The 18,964-nt window shown below is 46.2% G+C and overlaps 1 protein-coding gene and 1 long non-coding RNA gene across 2 annotated transcripts in view; one reads left to right on the forward strand and one right to left on the reverse strand.

Moving 5' to 3' along the window:
• The window catches only part of LOC148044601 (uncharacterized), a 46,587-nt gene extending 30,331 nt beyond the window's left edge, over positions 1-16,256 (reverse strand). Inside the window, exon 1 of the long non-coding RNA XR_015697388.1 lies at positions 16,137-16,256. This is a non-coding gene — a long non-coding RNA (uncharacterized LOC148044601). The remainder of the gene's footprint in view (positions 1-16,136) is intronic.
• LOC106544788 (SRR1-like protein) lies at positions 4,310-5,242 on the forward strand. Its single transcript, XM_014061175.2, is given in 5 exon segments — positions 4,310-4,332; positions 4,524-4,731; positions 4,841-4,973; positions 4,976-5,072; positions 5,074-5,242. Coding segments are annotated over 5 exon segments (630 nt in total).
• Positions 16,257-18,964: the final 2,708 nt, after the last annotated feature.

Consider the following 18,964-nt stretch of genomic DNA (forward strand, 5'->3'; position numbering starts at 1 on the left):
GGGGCCTGGAGGTTGACCTCTGTCCCCCGACCAACACCGACTGCGAAGTACCGGAGAGGTAAGAGGAGAACCACCGTAGAATGGTACCTCCCACTCCCACCTCCTCCAGACATCGCAGGATACCATGGTCGATGGTATCGAAAGCTGCTGAGAGGTCAAGAAGCACAGGATAGAGGAATGCCCTCTATCCCTGGCCCACCAGAGATCATCGATCAGTGCGACCAAAGCGGTTTCAGTGCTGTACCCAGGCCTGAAACCAGACTGAAAGGAATCCAGATAATCCGCTTCATTCAAGGTCCATCGGAGTTGAAGCGCCACCACCTTCTCAACAACCTTCCCCAGAAAAGGAAGGTTGGAGACAGGACGGTAGTTTTTCAGGACGGCTGGATCCAGGGAAGGCTTCTTGAGGAGGGGTCTCACCACCGCTTCCTTTAGTGGTTGCGGGAAAGACCCTTCCTGCAAAGATGCGTTGGTAATCACCTGGAGCCAGCCCCGTGTCACCTCCATGCTGGTCGAGACCAGCCAGGAGGGGCATGGGTCCAGTAAGCAGGTGGAGGCGCTCATCACTCCCATGGCCTTGTCCACTTCCTCGGGGTGACAAATTCAAACTCATCCCAGGAAGTCTGACTTAGACCTACTCTCGGCATCTCTGCTGCTATTGCCCAAGCGGAGTCAAGGTCTGTCCGAAACTGAGTGATTTTGTCCGACAGAAACTGAACAAATTCCTCAGCTCTTCCCTGCAGGGGTTCCCCCACCCCCTCACCTTTCATGAGGGAGCGGGTCACCCTGAACAGGGCGGCTGGGTGGGATCCTGCGGATGCAATAAGAGCGGAAAAATGCATGCATTTTGCCGCCCGTATCGCCACTAGGTAAGTCCTAATAAAGGCTCTTAGTAGTGTTCGATCAGATTCAGAGTTACTAGTCCTCCAACGTCGCTCTAGGTGTCTCTTTTGGCGCTTCATCTCCCGGAGTTCCTCGGTAAACCAAGGTGCCCTCCTGGTTCCACTGCTGCGGAGAGGCCTCAAAGGCGCAATCTGGTCCAGTGCCTCAGTCACCGCAACATTCCAGGCAGCGACTAAGGATTCGGTCGGATTGCGGGCAAGGGAGTCAGGTATCTCTCCAAGCTCCCTCTGAATTCCCATCGGGTCCATCAGGTGCCTGCGGCGGAACCACTTAATCAATTCCACCTCCCTGCAAACCTCAGCAAGGAGTGATCTGACCATGACAAGGGTGGGGTCTCTATTCCCCTTAATTTCAGATCACATTTTCATTTTTTTTTTCATTTTACTTTATTTGTATGCCGCCCTTTTCCCTGAAGGGACTCAGGGCGGCTCACAACTCAAGGGACGGGAAAAACAGACAAAGTTACAAAACATAAAGACCATACACAGTTAAAAAAAAAGCACAACAATCATATCATTCGAAGTGGGGCTGCAAGTCTTTAGCCCCAGGCCTGTCGGAACAGCCAGGTTTTAAGGGCTATGCGGAAGGCCTGGAGGGTGGTGAGGGTACGAATCTCCACGGGGAGTTCGTTCCAGAGGGTCGGAGCAGCCACAGAGAAGGCCCTCCTCCGGGTAGTTGCCAGTCGACACTGGCCGGCTGATGGAATTTGGAGGAGGCCTAGTCTGTGGGATCTTATTGGTCTAGTGGAGGTAATTGGCAGTAGGCGGTCTCTCAAGTACCCAGATCCAATACCATGAAGGGCTTTGTAGGTGACGACTAGCACCTTGAAGCGTACCCGGAGATCAACAGGCAGCCAGTGCAGCTCGCGGAGGATAGGTGTTACGTGGGTGAATCGAGGCGCACCCACGATCACTCGCGCGGCTGCATTCTGGACAAGCTGAAGTCGCCGAATATTCTTCAAGGGCAGCCCCATGTAGAGCACATTGCAGTACTCCAGCCTAGAGGTCACAAGGGCACGAGTGACTGTTGTGAGAGCCTCCCGGTTCAGGTAGGGATGCAACTGGTGCACCAGGCGAACCTGGGCAAATGCCCCCCTGGTCACAGCTGAGAAATGGTGTTCAAAAGTCAGCTGTGGGTCCAGGAGGACTCCCAAGTTGTGGACCCTATCTGAGGGGCATACTATTTGACCCCCCAGCCTGAGAGATGGAACACTTGGCCAATTAGTAGGAGGGAAGCACAGCAGCCACTCGGTCTTATCTGGATTGAGTACAAGCTTGTTAACCCCCATCCAGTCCCTAACAGCCTCGAGGCCCTGGCTCATCACGTCCATCGCTTCATTGAGTTGGCACGGGGCGGACAGATACAGCTGTGTATCGTCCACATACTGGTGGTATTTTATCCCGTGCCGTCGAATGATCTCACCCAGCGGTTTCATGTAGATATTAAAGAGGAGGGGGGACAGGACCGAACCCTGCGGCACCCCATACGTTAGGGGCCTAGGGGTCGATCTCTGCCCTCCGACTAACACCGACTGCGACCTGTCCGAGAGGTAAGAGGAGAACCACCGTAAAACAGTGCCTCCCACCCCCACCTCCCGCAGTCGTCGCAGAAGGATACCATGGTCGATGGTATCGAAAGCCGCAGAGAGGTCAAGGAGTACTAGGATGGAGGCATGACCTCCATCCCTGGCTCTCCAGAGATCATCGATCAATGCGACCAAAGCGGTTTCCGTGCTGTAGCCAGGCCTGAAGCCCGACTGGAAGGGATCTCCACTGCCCCGAGAGAAACACAAGGTCGAGTGTGTGTCCCGCTATATGAGTTGGACCCTGAACTACTTGGGTTAAGTTCATGGTTGTCATGGAGGCCATGGAGGCCATGGAGGCCATGAACTCCTGTGCCTCCTCAGAGTGTTTGCCGAGAGATGGTAGGTTAAAGTCCCCCAGCACCATTAGCCTGGGAATTCCACGGCCAACCCGGCTACTGCCTCTAGTAGCACAGGCAGGGCTGTCATGACGCAGCTGGGAGGTAGGTACGTCATGAACAAGCCCACTTGAACCCCTAGGTCCAACTTCAAGAGAAGAGACTCACACCCCACAATCTCCGGGGCAGAGATCCTGCGAGGAACTAACGACTCCCGGATGACCATTGCTACTCCCCACCCCTTTCCTCTGGTGTCGTGGTTGGTGGAGCACCTGAAACCCATCTGGGCACATTTCTGAGAGGGGGACTCCACCCACTTGGCCCAGCCAGGTTTCAGGTATACATGCCAGGTCTGCCCCCTCGTCTAATATTAAGTCCCGGATGAGGGGAGCCTTATTCACAACAGACCTGGCATTTAGCAGCAGCAACCTGAGACCAGGGCCCTGATCTCCTCTGCCACCAGGTTCTTGAGATGAGCCTGAGGGGCCGGAACAAGGAATCGCTGTAATATAGCAAGTCCTTCTTCCCCCGTAATGGCTAGCCCTACAGCTCCCATCATATCTGCCCCTCCCGGTCGTAACCGAAATGCTACGACCCTCTCCTCCATCCGTAGACCCTGCCCCCTCTCCCATGGCCCCCATTCTTCCCGGCAGGCCACACATACCATTCACTCTAGGGTGAGGGGCGGATCCGGGCTCCCATCCACTTCTGCTTCTGCACTCAGTGGAGGGGGCTCCAGGTCGCACCCCCAGTCCTCTCATGTTCACCCAACAAACATTCTACTCAGACGCACCCCACAGTAGTCATTAAAAATACAATACAATGATAAAAATAATTAAATTAATTAAATTAAAAGTGGGCACATTCACTCTCACAGTCGTACTATCATACACTCAGCACACTAGTTAAAATGCCGTTCTTGAGGCCGCAAAACAAAGGCAGTTCAGCTCCCGCAGGGCTTTGATGGTCGAAATGTAGAGGGTGATGATGTCCAAGTGTCCGAGATGGAGCAGCCGTTGTTCCAAGGCACTTTTCAGGAAGGTCAGGAGCTGCTGCCACTGATTGGTCCTTTCCAGGCAATGTTTCAGGTCTTCCACTGCAGGCTTTGACTCCCGGAAATCATGGATGATGCTGTAGAGCTCCTCGATGCGCAAGCTGGCATATAGGCGGTAGCAGAACCTCTGGACGTGGAACTGCCAGAGCTTCAGGGGGCTGCTGGGCAGGGACTCCCCAGCACTCTCTTGCAGGAAGACCCTGCTGAGCCAGCCGATGACCTTCTCGATCCACTCTTGGAACTCGGCGAGGAAGGAGCGCTCGCACTCGCCCCGGCAGCGCCACTCCACACGCTCCTCAATCATCTCGATCCAGCAGCACGTGGGTCACGGCGTCGGCGCTCACCCGCTCCAGAAGGTTCACCTCATAAAGGATGGCGTTGAGCTGCTGGAACTGCACCACCACTCTCCCCCCCCCCTGCGCAGAAGGCAGGATGGCGCTGAAATGCATCAACAAGTGAGTCTTCATTAGGAAGGCAGCAGTGGCGGTGGGGGGCAGCCGAGGACGAGAGGCCCGAGGCGGTGGGTGAGCAGCAGAGATGGCGGCTGCAGGAGGCGCTGAACCATCTTGCGGGCCCTGCGGAGTCCCCCAGCTGCCCAGCCAGAGACCCCTCTGGGAGAAGCGGCCCTGGGGGCTCCCGGGGGCAGAAGAGCAGGGGGACTGCACTGCATGTGCTACGGCCTCGGGAGCTTCTGCTCATGCGGGAAGGCGCGACTGCAGCTGGCCTTCCTCCTCCTGCTGCTGGAGGAGCTGAAGATTGCCCCAGGGAGCTGCTTCGTCTTCGACCCCGTCTTTTCCATGCTGGAAACTGAATTGCTGGGCGGCCTCAGCCTCACCATGCTGCAGTGGAACGAGGTGAAGTGAGGGGGGTTGGGGGTGGGGAAGCCAACACGCCTGGCCCCACAGTTGGGGTCTCTTTGCCAAGGTCAACCCTGCAGTCCTTGGCAAGCTCTTTGTTGCCCAGGAGGCGAAACGGAGCATCGAGGGCCCCACCCTCTTCTACATGATCCACTGTGGGAAGGCGCTGTACAACAACCTGCTGTGGAGCAACTGGTCTGCGGAGGCCCTGTCCCAGATGGTGGTCATGGGGAACAGCTTCCGGGCTTTGAAGAGAGGCTGCTGGTCAAAGTCTTCTGGGAGAATTATAGCTACGTTGCCAAGGTGTTGGAGGCAACCCAGGAGGAAGCCCTTCCGCCCCGATGTCTTCAACGGCACGTCTGTCCACTGTTTTCCTCTGCAGAAACTGAGGGGCCTCCCCCAGGACTGCTGGGACTGCTGGATGGAGCCCCATTACTCAGAAGACACTCAGCTGGAGATCATCAGAAACAAACCCCAATACCTGCACAAATTTTTCTTTTTTTTTTAAACATATTTTTTATTTCCATTTTCATAACATACAATCACATGTATACTATACATAGTCAGTATCATATAGTAATAAATAATGATTACATCAGTTCCTCTTGTCATCAACGCCAAAAAAATAAAAACCCATTATTAGCTCTTCTGCTCTCTGTATACCTCTTTCTTCTACCTCTCTCCTACTTCCTATCTTCCCTCCATCATCCTTTCCTACTCTACTTCCCCTTCCCTTCTCCTTCTCCTCTCTCTACATTCCACTCCTCCTTATCCTCATCCTCCTCATCTTCCCCCTTACTCTCTCTCCTATCCCTCTCTTCCCATCTTTCTCTCTACATTCCACTCCTCCTTATCCTCCTCATCTTCCCCCCTTACCCTCTCCTCTCCCTCTCTTCCCATCTCCCTTCTGTTTCCCACTCTTCCTCTCATTGGTGCATTTCCGCTTCTGAGCAAACTCCAATCTATGTTGATAGTATTTATACTTCCATAACAATATACTTAACATATTGTAGTTTTAAAGAAAAAATAAGAGAAAACAGTATACATGTGCAATCATATTACATTAAAATCTAACACCCCTCGTCAAACCTCCCTCCCTCCTACCCTCCCCCCCACCCCCCCAGCCTTCCCTCCCCCGACTTCCCAGAACCCATACACGGTATAAATCTTTAACAAAAACAGTCTAAAATATATTGGGGGGAAAAGTAAAAAATTGATAACTTCTTTACATTGAGCTTAGCTCCTCCTTGCTAAACTAACTTTAAACAATTTATATCAGTCCTGGTGTTAATCATAAGCTATCTGGAATTTCTTAGTCCCATATTTATTTTGAATATAATCAATCCATTTTTCCCCATCTCGTTTATCCATATTTATTTTGTATATAATCAATCTATTTTGCCCAGTCTCATTTATATCTCTCATTTAGTTGGTGCTTAAGATATGCAGGTATTTTAGCCATCTCGGCTAAGTTTGTGACTTTCAGTGTCCTTTCTTGAGTTATAGGCAAGTCTTCCTTCTCCCAGTATTGCGCCACCAGCAATCTAACTAAAGTTATTAAGTGCAAAGTCAAATTAATCTCTACAGCTGTACATTCAGTCCATAGATGTACCCTTATTCATATTAAAAACAAAGTATTCTGCTAACAATTTTTACATTCATTAGTATATTTCTCATGTCTAAATAAATTTTTATTCAATCTCCCAACCCCTTCTTGATTGCGTCACCCCTCCCAACTCCATCCAAACTGGGTTATGATCTGATGAAACTCTGGCATATATCTTTATCTTCTTCACATTAGAAAACAAATCATTGGTAATTAGTTGATTGTTTTTTTTTTAATTGTTGATCCATTCGTCTGGTAATCATAAGGTTTTGACTTTGTTCCTTGGCGCCTTGTACTTCTGAGGGAGAGAGATGATCCATAGTTGTGTAGTTTGCTGTCTATCTTGTCCTTCTTGTTCTCTTTCTCTAGGTCCAGGTGGGGCAGGATGTCCGGCCTTCAAGATATTATGGTAAAAGTCTCAAGCTTCCCCTACTGATTTAAGACGGTATCTTTGCCCCTCAAAGATGAATGATAGTCCAACTGGTGCCTCCCATCTGAACTGTAGCCGACGATTTTTAAGCTCTTCAACTAAAAAAACATAGTCTTTCCTGGATCTTAGCATTTGAGGTGGTATCTCTTTCAGAACAATCACTTCCTGACCCCCAATTTGAAGCTTAGTTTTTTAGGACTCTTGCAATATCATATTCCTCATGTCTCTTGTAGTAAAGTAAATCACAATGTCCCTTGGGAGCTGCTTCTATTTCGCCAGCCAGAAGTTAGCCCGATAAACCTTATCAATTTGCCAATCATAATTTCCCCCTGGTCTTCCCAACAGATTATCAAAGGCTTCTGAGAGAATCTGTTTCAAATTCTCCTGACTGTTTTCACGCAAACCTCTTATTCTTAAAGCAAACTCCATTTGTCTACACTGTAGCATAATAATTTCTTTTTTAGCATTTCCAACTTTTTGTTGCACCATGTCTATTTTCTTTTCTTTTTTTATTCTGTGGGTTAGAATATTTTATTTTCGTTTCCATGACATATAATCACATGTATATCATTACATTGACAATATCATGTTATAAAAGAAGACAATATGTGCATTCATACTACTTTAAAGTCAAACCTGGAATAATTCCCCCCCACCCTCCCCCCCGAACCCCCAAAACCTACCCCCCCCTGACTTCCCAGAACCCGTACATGGTATGGATATTTAACAACCACAGTCTAAGATATATTGATAAAAAATAAAAGTAAGAAATTAATAACCTCTTTACATTGAACTTAGCTCCTCCTTGCTAAATTAACTTTAAACAGTTCAAATCATTCCTAATAGCATAGCATAGGCCATCTGGAATTTCTTAGTTCCATATTTATTTTGTATATAATCAATCCATTTTTTCCAATCTCGTTTGTATCTCTCATTTGAATGGTCTTTAAGATATGCAGATATTTTCACCATCTCGGCTAAATTTGTGACTTTCAGTGTCCATTCTTTGATTGTAGGCAAATCTTCCTTCTTCCAGTATTGCGCCACCAACAGTCTCGCTGCCGTTATTAAATGCAAGATCAGATTAACCTCTACCACTGTACAATCAGTAATTATACCTAACAAAAATAACTAAGGAGTAAATTTTTAAAGAATATTTTATATAATCCACCATATTTTTATCCAAAATGCCTTAACCTTTTGGCAAGTCCACCATATATGAAAATATGTAGCATCAAGAGAACCACATCTCCAACATTTGGGTTGTAAATTCGAGTACATCGAGGCCAATTTTTTGGGATCTAAATGCCATCTATAGAACATCTTGTAGAAATTTTCTCTCAGGTTTTGGGCTTGTGTGAATTTCACATTCCTTACCCAAATTCTTTCCCACGTATCCAACATTATTGGTTCATCAATATTTTGAGCCCACTTTATCATGCAATCTTTAACTAATTCTGTTTCTGAATCCATCTGTATTAATACATTATATATCCTCTTTATATGCATTAAACCTTGGTCTCTTATTTGTTTAAATAGATTATCCTCAACTTGGATAAAACCAATTTTTTGATCTATTTTCCACCTGGCCTGTAATTGCCCATACTGGAACCATGTTTGAACGGCCTTCTCCTCTTTTAATACCTCTAAGGTTTTTAGTTGTAGCACCCACCTTTCCAAAATGAGAAGCTGTCTGTAAGTAATTCTATCCTGTTTTTGTACTATATTCATATTTTCAATTGCATGTCTAGGAATTGCCCAAATGGGTATCTTGTCATTTAATTTATGTTGATATTTTTTCCAGACCCGCAGTAAAGCATGTCTATTTTCGATACCATATTAGTCTTGGCATCATTAAGATCTTCTAATCTGTCTTCAATTTCCGAGACATATTCTGTTAACAAATTAACAACCCCCAGCATATCATCCCTGATCTTCTGAACCCGAGTCTCAAGTTTATCAGACAGATCTTTATGCGCAACCAATATCTCTTCCTTACGTTTTTTTTCCATCGTAGCTGCAAAATTTTTAAATGCCTCGGCCAGCTCCTTCTGAAAAAATTCTTTAGTCAGTAGCTCGCCTGTGGGGGGAGGAAGTGAAGACTGTGGTTTCATGCCAGGGACAAACGAACTTTTGAAGCCGGGGGGGGGGGGGTTGCTTAAAAGCCATTCCAAGTCGTAATCTTCTTCAACCAATTAATAAGTCTGTGTTAGTCAGTTGTGCAGCTGTTACTGATTAATTTAGTATTAAATCACTCCTTCCCTTTGAGGTTTTAAACTCCGTAGAGATTCAAAACTCGAGCAGTGTTACGAAGCTGCTCGGCGCCATTTTGAGTATCTCTTTAGAACGCAAGATATCAGAAGGAATTCTTGTAAAAACAAAAACTGAAGCTAAGAATTGATACAAACAATTAAACATTCACATGTATGGGGACCGCTCGTCTTGGAATCAATAAATCAAGTTTTGTTCTGAGGATTTGAGTGTTGCTTTGTGCTGCTAATGCAGCCGGAATTCCTGGCATGGAGGCAATTCTACCATCGGCTGGCCTCCCCCCCCTCCCAGAAACAATCTACGAGAATTGGTTGGCACAATGCCCGGCAGAAAGCTCACCTTATCTTCTGGCCCAAAGAAAAAGGTAAACAAACTGTCAGATGGCTGATGGATTGGTCATCTGACAGATAAACGTAATCAGGATTCTGGAGCTGTAATGACCAGCTCCCGTCAACAAGCAATCTCAAACTGGAAGCCCACAATTTTTTCTTGTATGCGGAATGAATGTCTGTATGTATGAAGATGAGTGATCCCACGTTTTATACTAAATTAATTTTATATTTTTGTATTACTGTTTTATTATATGTTTTTAATGGTTACAGTGGGGTATGTATGAGGAGAATGCCTGTGCGGTATATATGAGAGGACTGAGAGTGCGGCCTGGAGCCCCCTCCACTGAGTGCAGAAGCAGAAGTGGATGGGGGCCCAGACCCGCCTCTCGTCCTAGAGTGAATGGTATGAATGGCCTGCCGGGAAGAATGGGGCCTGGGGGAGGTTGGGAGGGGTCTACGAGGATGGGGGTGGGCCGGAGCATCACGGTTACATCTGGGAGGGGCAGGTACGATGGAGCTACAGGGCTAGCCATCATCGGGGAAGGAGGGTTCGCTACGTTACAGCGATACCTTGTTCCGGCCCTGAAAGCTCAACTCAAGGACCTGGTGACAAGAGAAGTCAGGGCCCTGGTCTCAGGTTGCTGCTGCTAAATGCCAGGTCTGTGATTCATAAAGCTCCCCTCGTCTGGGACTTAATATTAGATGAGGGGGCAGACCTGGCATGTATTACTGAAACCTGGCTGGGCCACGAGGGAGGAGTCCCCCTCTCAGAAATGTGCCCAGAAGGGTTTCAGGTGCTCCACCAACCACGACACCAGAGGAAAGGGGGGGGGGAGTGGCAGCTATTATCTGAGAGTCATTGGTTCCTCGCAGGATCCCAGCTCCAGAGACTGTGGGGTGTGAGTCTCTTCTTGTGAAGTTGGACCTAGGGGGTCAAGTGGGCTTGTTTCTGACGTACCTACCTCCCAGCTGCATCACAACAGCCCTGCCTGTGCTCCTAGAGTCAGTAGCCGAACTGGCGGTTGAGTTCCCCAGACTGATAGTACTGGGGGACTTCAACCTGCCATCTCTAGGCGAACGCTCTGATGGGGCTCAGGAGTTCATGGCTTCCATGACAACCATGGACTTGACCCAGGTAATTCAGGGTCCAACTCATATAGCACGACACACGCTTGACCTTGTGTTTCTCTCGGGGCAGTGGAGACGTGATCTTGAACTAAGGGGAATAGAGATCTCGCCCTTGTCATGGTCAGATCACTCCCTGCTGAGGCTTGACTTCCGGAAGCTACTCCCCCACTGCAGAGAGGTGGGACCGACTAAATGGTTCCGCCCCAGGGGCCTGATGGACGCATTGGGATTTCAGAAGGAGCTTGGAGAGATACCTGACTCCCTTGCCCACAATCCAACAAAGTCCTTGGTCGCTGCCTGGAATACAGCGGCGACTGAGGCTCTAGATCGGATTGCGCCTTCGCGGCCTCTCCGCAGCAGTGGATCCAGGAGGGCACCTTGGTTTACCGAGGAACTCTGGGAGATGAAGCGCCAAAAGAGACACCTAGAGCGACGTTGGAGGGCTAGCAACTCTGAATCTGACCGAACACAACTAAGAGCCTTTATTAGGACTTATTTAGTGGCGATACGGGCGGCAAAATGTACGCATCTTTCCACTCTTATTGCGTCCACAGAATCTCGCCTGGCCGCCCTGTTTAGGATAATCCACTCCCTCCTGAAAGGGAGGATGCGGGGGAACCCTTACAGGGAAGAGCTGAGGAATTTGTTCAGTTTCTGTCGGACAAAATCACTCAGATTCGGACGGACCTTGACTCCACTTGGACAGTACCAGCGGAGATGCCAAGGGAAAGCCTTGATCAGACTTCTTGGAATGAGTTCCAGCCTGTCACCCCTGAGGAAGTGGACAAGGCGATGGGAGCGATGAGTGCCTCCACCTGTTTACTGGACACGTGTCCTCCTGGTTGGTCTCGACCAGCAGGGAGGTAAACAAGGCTGGTTCCAGAGGATCATGAACATGTCTCTGCAGGAGGAAGCTTTCCCGCAACCTTTGAAAGAAGCGGTGATAGGACTCCTCCTTAAGAGGCCCTCTCTGGACCCAGCTATCCTCAAAAACTATCGTCCAGTCTCCAACCTCCCTTTCTTAGGGAAGGATGTCGAGAAGGTGGTGGCCCTTCAGCTCCGGCGGACCTTGGATGAAACAGATTATCTAGACGCCTTTCAGTCTGGGTTCAGGCCTGGATACTGCACCGAAACCGCCTTGGTCACGCTGACCGATGATCTCTGGCAGGCCAGGGATAGAGGACATTCCTCTATCCTGATGCTCCTTGACCTCTCAGCGGCTTTCGATACCATTGACCATGGTATCCTTCTGCGACGGCTGGAGGAGGTGGGAGTGGGAGGCACCATTTTACGGTGGTTCTCCTCCTACCTTTCCGGCAGGTCACAGTCGGTGTTGGTCGGAGGACAGAGGTCGACCCCTGGGCCCCTTAAATATGGGGTGCCGCAGGGCTCGGTCCTGTCCCCCTTCCTATTTAACATCTACATGAAGACACTGGGTGAGATCATTCACTGGCATGGGATTAAATGCCATCAATATGCAGATGATACCCAGTTGTATCTCTCCACCCCGTGCCAACTCAGTGTAGCGGTGGAAGTGATGTGCCAGTGCCTGGAAGCTGTCAGGGTCTGGATGGGAGTGAACAAGCTTGCACTCAATTCTGACAAGACTGTGTGGCTATGGATGTTGCCCCCCAAGAACAGCCTAGATGTTCCATCTCTAAGCCTGGGGGGTGAAACTTTACACCCCTCAGAGAAGATCTGCAACTTGGGTGTCCTCCTGGACCCGCAACTGAGATTAGAACATCACTTGTCAGCTGTGACCAGGGGGGCCTTTGCCCAGGTTCACCTGGTGCACCAGTTGCGGCCCTACCTGGATCGGGAGGCACTTCAGATGGTTACTCATGCCCTCGTCACCTCAAGACTTGACTACTGTAATGCGCTCTACATGGGGCTGCCCCTGAAGAGTGTTCGGAGACTACAATTGGTCCAGAATGCAGCTGCGTGAGCGATATTGGGTGTACCAAGATGCACCCATGTCACACCCATCCTCCGCGAGCTGCACTGGCTTCCTATTGGTCTCCGAACGCATTTCAAGCTGCTGGTTATTACTTTTAAAGCCCTACATGGCCTAGGACCCATATATCTGCGAGACCGTCTTCTGCTGCATACCTCCCAACGGCCGATAAGATAACACAGGGTGGGCCTTCTCCGAGTACCGTCGGCCAGTCAATGTTGTCTGGTGACCCCCCTGGGGGAGGGCCTTCTCTGTAGCTGCTCCGACCCTATGGAACGATCTACCGCCGGAGATCCAGACCCTTCCCACTCTCACGGCCTTCCGAAAGGCTATTAAAACCTGGCTATTCCAGCAGGCCTGGGGCTGTTGACCTCATGTACGAGGTCCAGCCCTGCCTAGATTGAGTGTATGAAGTGATCTTTTAACCTGTTTTTATTCTCTCTTTTTTAATTTTTACTTTTGAAATATATTTCTGTAAGCCGCCCGGAGTCCTCCGGGATTGGGCGACCTATAAATTTATTAAACAGTTAAACAGTTAAACGACCAGCAGGCACCAGCAGCGTTCCTCCCTGCAGCCACAGCCCCCGCCGCCCGCCTCCTCCTCGGCCCTGCCTCCGCTGCCGCGCTGCCACATGTAGAAGCGGAAGCTGCGGCCATAGAAGCGGTGGGTGGCCTCGTGGAAGTCTATGGGGGGCGCGAAGAAGAGGACGGCGTGCAGCAGGGCCCCGGCTCTCTCACGCGGGCCGCCTGGGCAGCAGCGCCTCGCCGGCAACACCCCGCCGGCTTTCTAACCCTTTCCTAAGTATTTGTTTGTATAAGTCATACCTACAAAATGCAATCATGCTCTAACTACAATAGGAATGGTCCAGAGTTTAACACATCATTACCTAAAATTTATTTTTGTTAGTAGTGACATTTCCATATCCAATCTTTTTTTCTCTGCGTAACAAAAACATAGCTAAGTTTATTTCTTAAGAGCAAAGATTTAGAAGCCCAGCATTTGTTTACATTACTTTATTGCTATTTATTACTATTTATTTATTACAATTTTTCCATTACTTTACTACCGTTACCTTTCCACTTCTTTTCATTTCTCCGTGTTTATTGTTGTAAATCACCTAGAGTAATCCCACAGCGAGATAGGCAGCAAATAAATTTAACGAATAAATACATATGCGAAGCCAGGTTAGGAAGGTGTTAGAAAGCGAGAAACTATAGTAAAAACAATACTGAACCGGTGTGCTGACTAAATGTAAAGTGGTCTTTCTGCAAATTAGGTCTGCAACATCAATCTATTAAACACTTAAAATCACATTTCTAAGTTTCCTTTAACACAGTGCAAATTGGTTTGGATTATGCGTGCCCAGATTGGTATTATAAAGACACTTTAAGTAAATAATTTTGAACTTTCAGGAAGGGCAGCTGAGGGCTGTTGGTTCCCACAAATCTCACAGGTAGAGATAAATGTCCCCTATGGGGTCCTCACTTTGGGGTATAAATGCTTCCCATTAATGTATCAATTTGAGAAAAAGTGACATGCTGGACACTTTGATTGAGCTTAATTGAGAAGGAATTAGAAAGTACAAGGGGAATGACAAAGTATAAAGAAAGTTAATAGATGTCACAAATTGCAGACATTTCTTTAAAATGTAATTTTGTTGCCTCATGTAGGAAGAGTGCCTTTTCTGAAATATGTCCTCTGAAAACAAAATATGCTTCTTGCTTTCATGAACAAAATAAATAATTAAAAGTAACGATTGTTTAAAAGGCATTTAGTCAAATTGTATTCCTCCCTCTTTCATCATCTTCATTGTCATCATCATTTGTCTTCTTTGAGTTGACCTGAAGTCTTGGTGACTTCATGGATAAAACTGTTACCTTTCTTCAAACCAATATATGGTGGTTTCCCATGCTATACTGCAGAATGTCTATCTGTGTATGTGTGTATTTGTGTCCTCCAATAGGATGTGTCCCAGTAATTGTTCAGAATAACACCCTTGAAGAGTGTTCGAAGACTTCAGCTAGTCCAGAATGCAGCCGCGCGAGCGATCGTGGGTGTACCCAGGTACACCCACGTTACACTTATCCTCCGCGAGCTGCACTGGCTACCCATTAGTCTCCGGACTCGCTTCAAGGTGCTAGTCATTACTTATAAAGCCCTACATGGCATCGGACCTGGGTACCTGAAAGACCGCCTCCTGCCAATTACCTCCCATAGACCGATCAGATCACACAGACTAGGCCTCCTCCAGATCCCATCTGCCAGCCAATGTCGGCTGGAGAGCCTTCTCTGTTGCAGCTCCAGCCCTCTGGAACAAGCTCCCCGTGGAGATCTGGACCCTTACTACTCTCCCGGCCTTCCACAAAGCCACTAAGATTTGGCTGCTCCGGCAGGCTGGGGGGCTGTTGAAATAGCCAGCCCCACGGTAACTATGAATGTTGTGTATTTTAAATTGTTGTTTGTCTATTTGTCTATTTATCCTCTTCCCTTGTTTATTGGAAGCCGCCCGGAGTCCTTCGGGAGTGGGCGGCATACAAGACCAATAAAATACAAATACAAATAATAAATACAAATAATTAGGGATACACTACAGCAGAAGTTCTTTTCTAGTCCTGGGTACCATTGTATGTTATACATACCCACCAGAGGTGCTATTCAGCAGGTTCTGACAAGTTCTGGAGAACTGGCAGTGGAAATTTTGAATAGTTCAGAGAATCGGTAAATATCACCTCTGACTGGCTCCACCCCCATCTATTCCCTGCCTCCTGAGTCCCAGCTGATCGGGAGGGAATGGGGATTTTGCAGTAACCTTCCCCTGCCACGCCCACCAAGCCATGCCCACAGAGTCATGTCATGCCCACCAAGCCATGCCTACAGAACAGGTAGTAAAAAAAAATTGAATCCCACGACTGATTCCATCCATTAGCAAAATATTTCTTGAGGTATCAAGCAGAATTTTGACATTTCCACACAAAATTGCCCAAATGCCATGGGAATTTGTGATTTGCAGGAACACATCTTGGGAGTTCTAGAAAGTATTCCATTGTTAATTCCTAACTTAGGAAAGTTGGAACTCTGTGGCCCATCAGAAGTTGCACTAAAACTTCAAAAGGATCTCATGCTAGCTAGAGAAGTCATGACTGGAGACAACCAACATTTGAGGACCACCCCTCTTGTACAGTTTTATGAAATGGAGACCACTGAAAAGCATTATTAATGTTGACGACCTGAACTACAAACCTAAATACATTTTAGATGACAGACTAAATCATACCTTCCTTCCTCCCAACACAAAGTATATTCAGAGCAACTTAAAATAAATGGGGAAAATATAATAAAATATAGAATCATAAATGAAAGCCAAGGGTAAAAATATAAAAAGTGGTTTTGTAGAGCTGAAGAATTAAAAGCTCCACTATAATTTTATTAAGGCCACAAGACTCTCTTGTTTGCTCCAACATTCATATTCTCCTCAAAATGGTTCCTTTTAAGTGGTAAAAATCCACAATGCTCCCAAATGTGTAATACTGCTGTTAAGCAGCAAACTTAAGAACACATATGTAGGACTGCTGTCCATTGAATGCAGAGCAACATTTTAGTAAACATGCAAAGGAACTGTACTTTAGAATGTCTTCGTCTTGATATCCTGGAAAGACTATATGTCACCATCAATCACCTACCTCTTATGACCTTTAATGCAGTTGCCGAGTTGATTTGCTGTACCTCCTCTCGAACTGGGGAGAATATGTTTGTAGCTGGCAGTGTGTTAAGCTCTTTAACCTTACTTCACTCTTTCAAATGAACATCACTTTTAAAAAAATCCAAATAACTTCTAAGAAGCTTCTATTCAGGTTTCATAACAAATAAATCAAGTGAATACTCCCTCTGGTAAATTAATAGCCAGACAAGACAGCAACAAGGGAATCACCGTAAATTATAAGGGGGAAGGAAAAGAATGATTCTGGAACACAAGGTCTCCATATGTCTCCATACACGTCTACACAGACTCCTGTGTGTAATTTATAGGTATCCCTGTGGAACAAGGGACCTGTCTCTGAATATGAACACATGCTGTAAAGGTTACAGAATGGGTGGCTCCTGGTTTCCTCATGTAGTCCCTTTCTCACAGCCTTCTGGGAAAGGAGTTGTTTCCAAAAATGAATCAATTATCGTTTACAAGGCCTCCTGCCACTGAACCTTGCAATATTAATCCTCATTCACCATCTACAAAGTGATTTTGTTCCAGTCTCAAGAGCTTTGAGGAGCTACAATTTTAGTCATTGGCCTGGGCAGTTCTGGAAACTATTTTCTCAAGAGGTTGCGAGCTCAGTGGGGCTGGGTCTATGAACACAGCTATAAACATGAGTCTTGATGCACAAAATCAATATTAAACAAGGGTTTTTTCCCCCAACATATCACATGGGAACATAGTTGTGTACTTTTTCTGGCAGTGGGTACCTCCAACTGTTTAGAATCTTAATATTAAAAACAAAATATTTGATTCCTTACTTGTAAGGAATCCTCTGTCTTCATTTCTATTTTCCCATAGTTTTTGTATAAATTTATAACTCAAGTCATGATCTAAAAAGAGTACATGTAAAGCAGCTGGTTTATTTCTTCCTCATAAGTAGATATGTAAAATGATTGTGCTATAAATCCTACTAAAGATAGGCTTAAATTTTTTATTACTAGCAGATCTGTGGAGGGAAAATTTTTGGCAGAAATGAAAGGCAACAAGTGTTCATTCTGTTTGTCCTTCCTCAGTAGAAAATCCAACATGCTTTTGAGAAAGTGTGATGGAGATAGAATTCTTGGTTCTATTTCTTTTTCATACTGACTGTACTATGTAGTTCTTCCTCCAAAGAATTTATACTGATATAACTCTTCCAAGAAGTATATTGATATATTCTGTCAATCAGCTCCATTTATGCTTATGGATTGAATAATAAGAAAAATCTGATGATGTATGTGCTCATTCAGAGAAATTACATGGGATAACTTTAAAGAATCACTATAATATCCAATCTGTTATGTTTTATCACCCAGCTAGATGGCAGCATCTAGCTGACTTTGGTGGATCTTCAAATGCTAAGCTGTGCTTGTCCTGGTTAGGACATGGATGGGAAACTATCAGGGAATTCCAGATTTATGGATTTCTAGATTAGGAAAACATTTCTGTAGAAGACAATTTCTTACTATTGCCGAGATCAAAACTTAGTTGTGCCCATAAAGTCATTAGGAGCTGAGTTCAGTTCAGAAGAGATCCTGTTTATATATCATGTTCCAGCCAGGTAGTACGTTATGTAGTAAAACAGCCCAGTATTATCAGTGGTTAATCTGTTATGAAGCAGAAATGGCCTTGGGAATGTTTGCTGCTGCTGCTTCTTCTTCTTCTTCTTCTTCTTCTTCTTCTTCTTCTTCTTCTTCTTCTTCTTCTTCTTCTTCTTCTTCTTATTATTATTATTATTATTATTATTATTATTATTATTATTATTATTATTATTATTGTTATTGTTATTGTACAATTGTATCACAGCGGCCAGTTGTTTCGCCGGATTTGGCATTGGTTACTAGTCGGGCCCCACCCAGGGGCCTAGGACGTCGTAACGTATTTTCGTAATATGCGTGCAGATCCAAGCAGTGCGGCTTTTTGCATTTGACTGGTGGTGATTTTGTCAATTTTTAACTGTTTTAAATGTAATTCCAGTGCTTTTGGAATAGCACCCAGTGTGCCAATTACCACTGGAATTATCACTGCTGGTTTGTGCCATAGTCGTTGAATTTCGATTTTTAAGTCCTGGTATCTTGCGATTTTTTCATGTTCTTTCTCGGCGACCCTGCTATCACCTGGTATTGCGATGTCTATGATTGTGACCTAATAATAATAATTATTATTATTATACAATTGTATCACAGCGGCCAGTTGTTTCGCCGGATTTGGCATTGGTTACTAGTCGGGCCCCACCCAGGGGCCTAGGACGTTGTAACGTATTTTCGTAATATGCGTGCAGATCCAAGCAGTGCGGCTTTTTGCATTTGACTGATGGTGATTTTGTCAATTTTTAACTGTTTTAAATGTAATTCTAGTGCTTTTGGAATAGCACCCAGTGTGCCAATTACCACTGGAATTACCACTGCTGGTTTGTGCCATAGTCGTTGAATTTCGATTTTTAAGTCCTGGTATCTTGCGATTTTTTCATGTTCCTTCTCGGCGACCCTGCTATCACCTGGTATTGCGATGTCTATGATTGTGACCTTATTTTTCTCAACCAGTTATGAGAACTGATTTCTAATATACCTGGAAAAACTAAGTTGGAGACAGCCACTGTAGTTCTTGCCTTCATGAATTAGTTTTTCATGCATCAACATTCTCTGGTGCTTATGAAGCTGGTGCCACAAAGCAGGGGTAGATAAATCAGAAATCAATGTATTTCTAGAAGTCAGAAACTTTGATAATGCTACTGTGAGATAAAGCAACTCTGATAAAATGATTTCATCAGGATAGCAT

The sequence above is a fragment of the Thamnophis sirtalis genome, unplaced genomic scaffold (assembly GCF_051295495.1).
Source record: "Thamnophis sirtalis isolate CommonGarterSnake01/CBP01778 unplaced genomic scaffold, rThaSir2_p1.2 scaffold_7, whole genome shotgun sequence".
NCBI classification, from domain to species: Eukaryota; Metazoa; Chordata; class Lepidosauria; order Squamata; family Natricidae; genus Thamnophis; species Thamnophis sirtalis.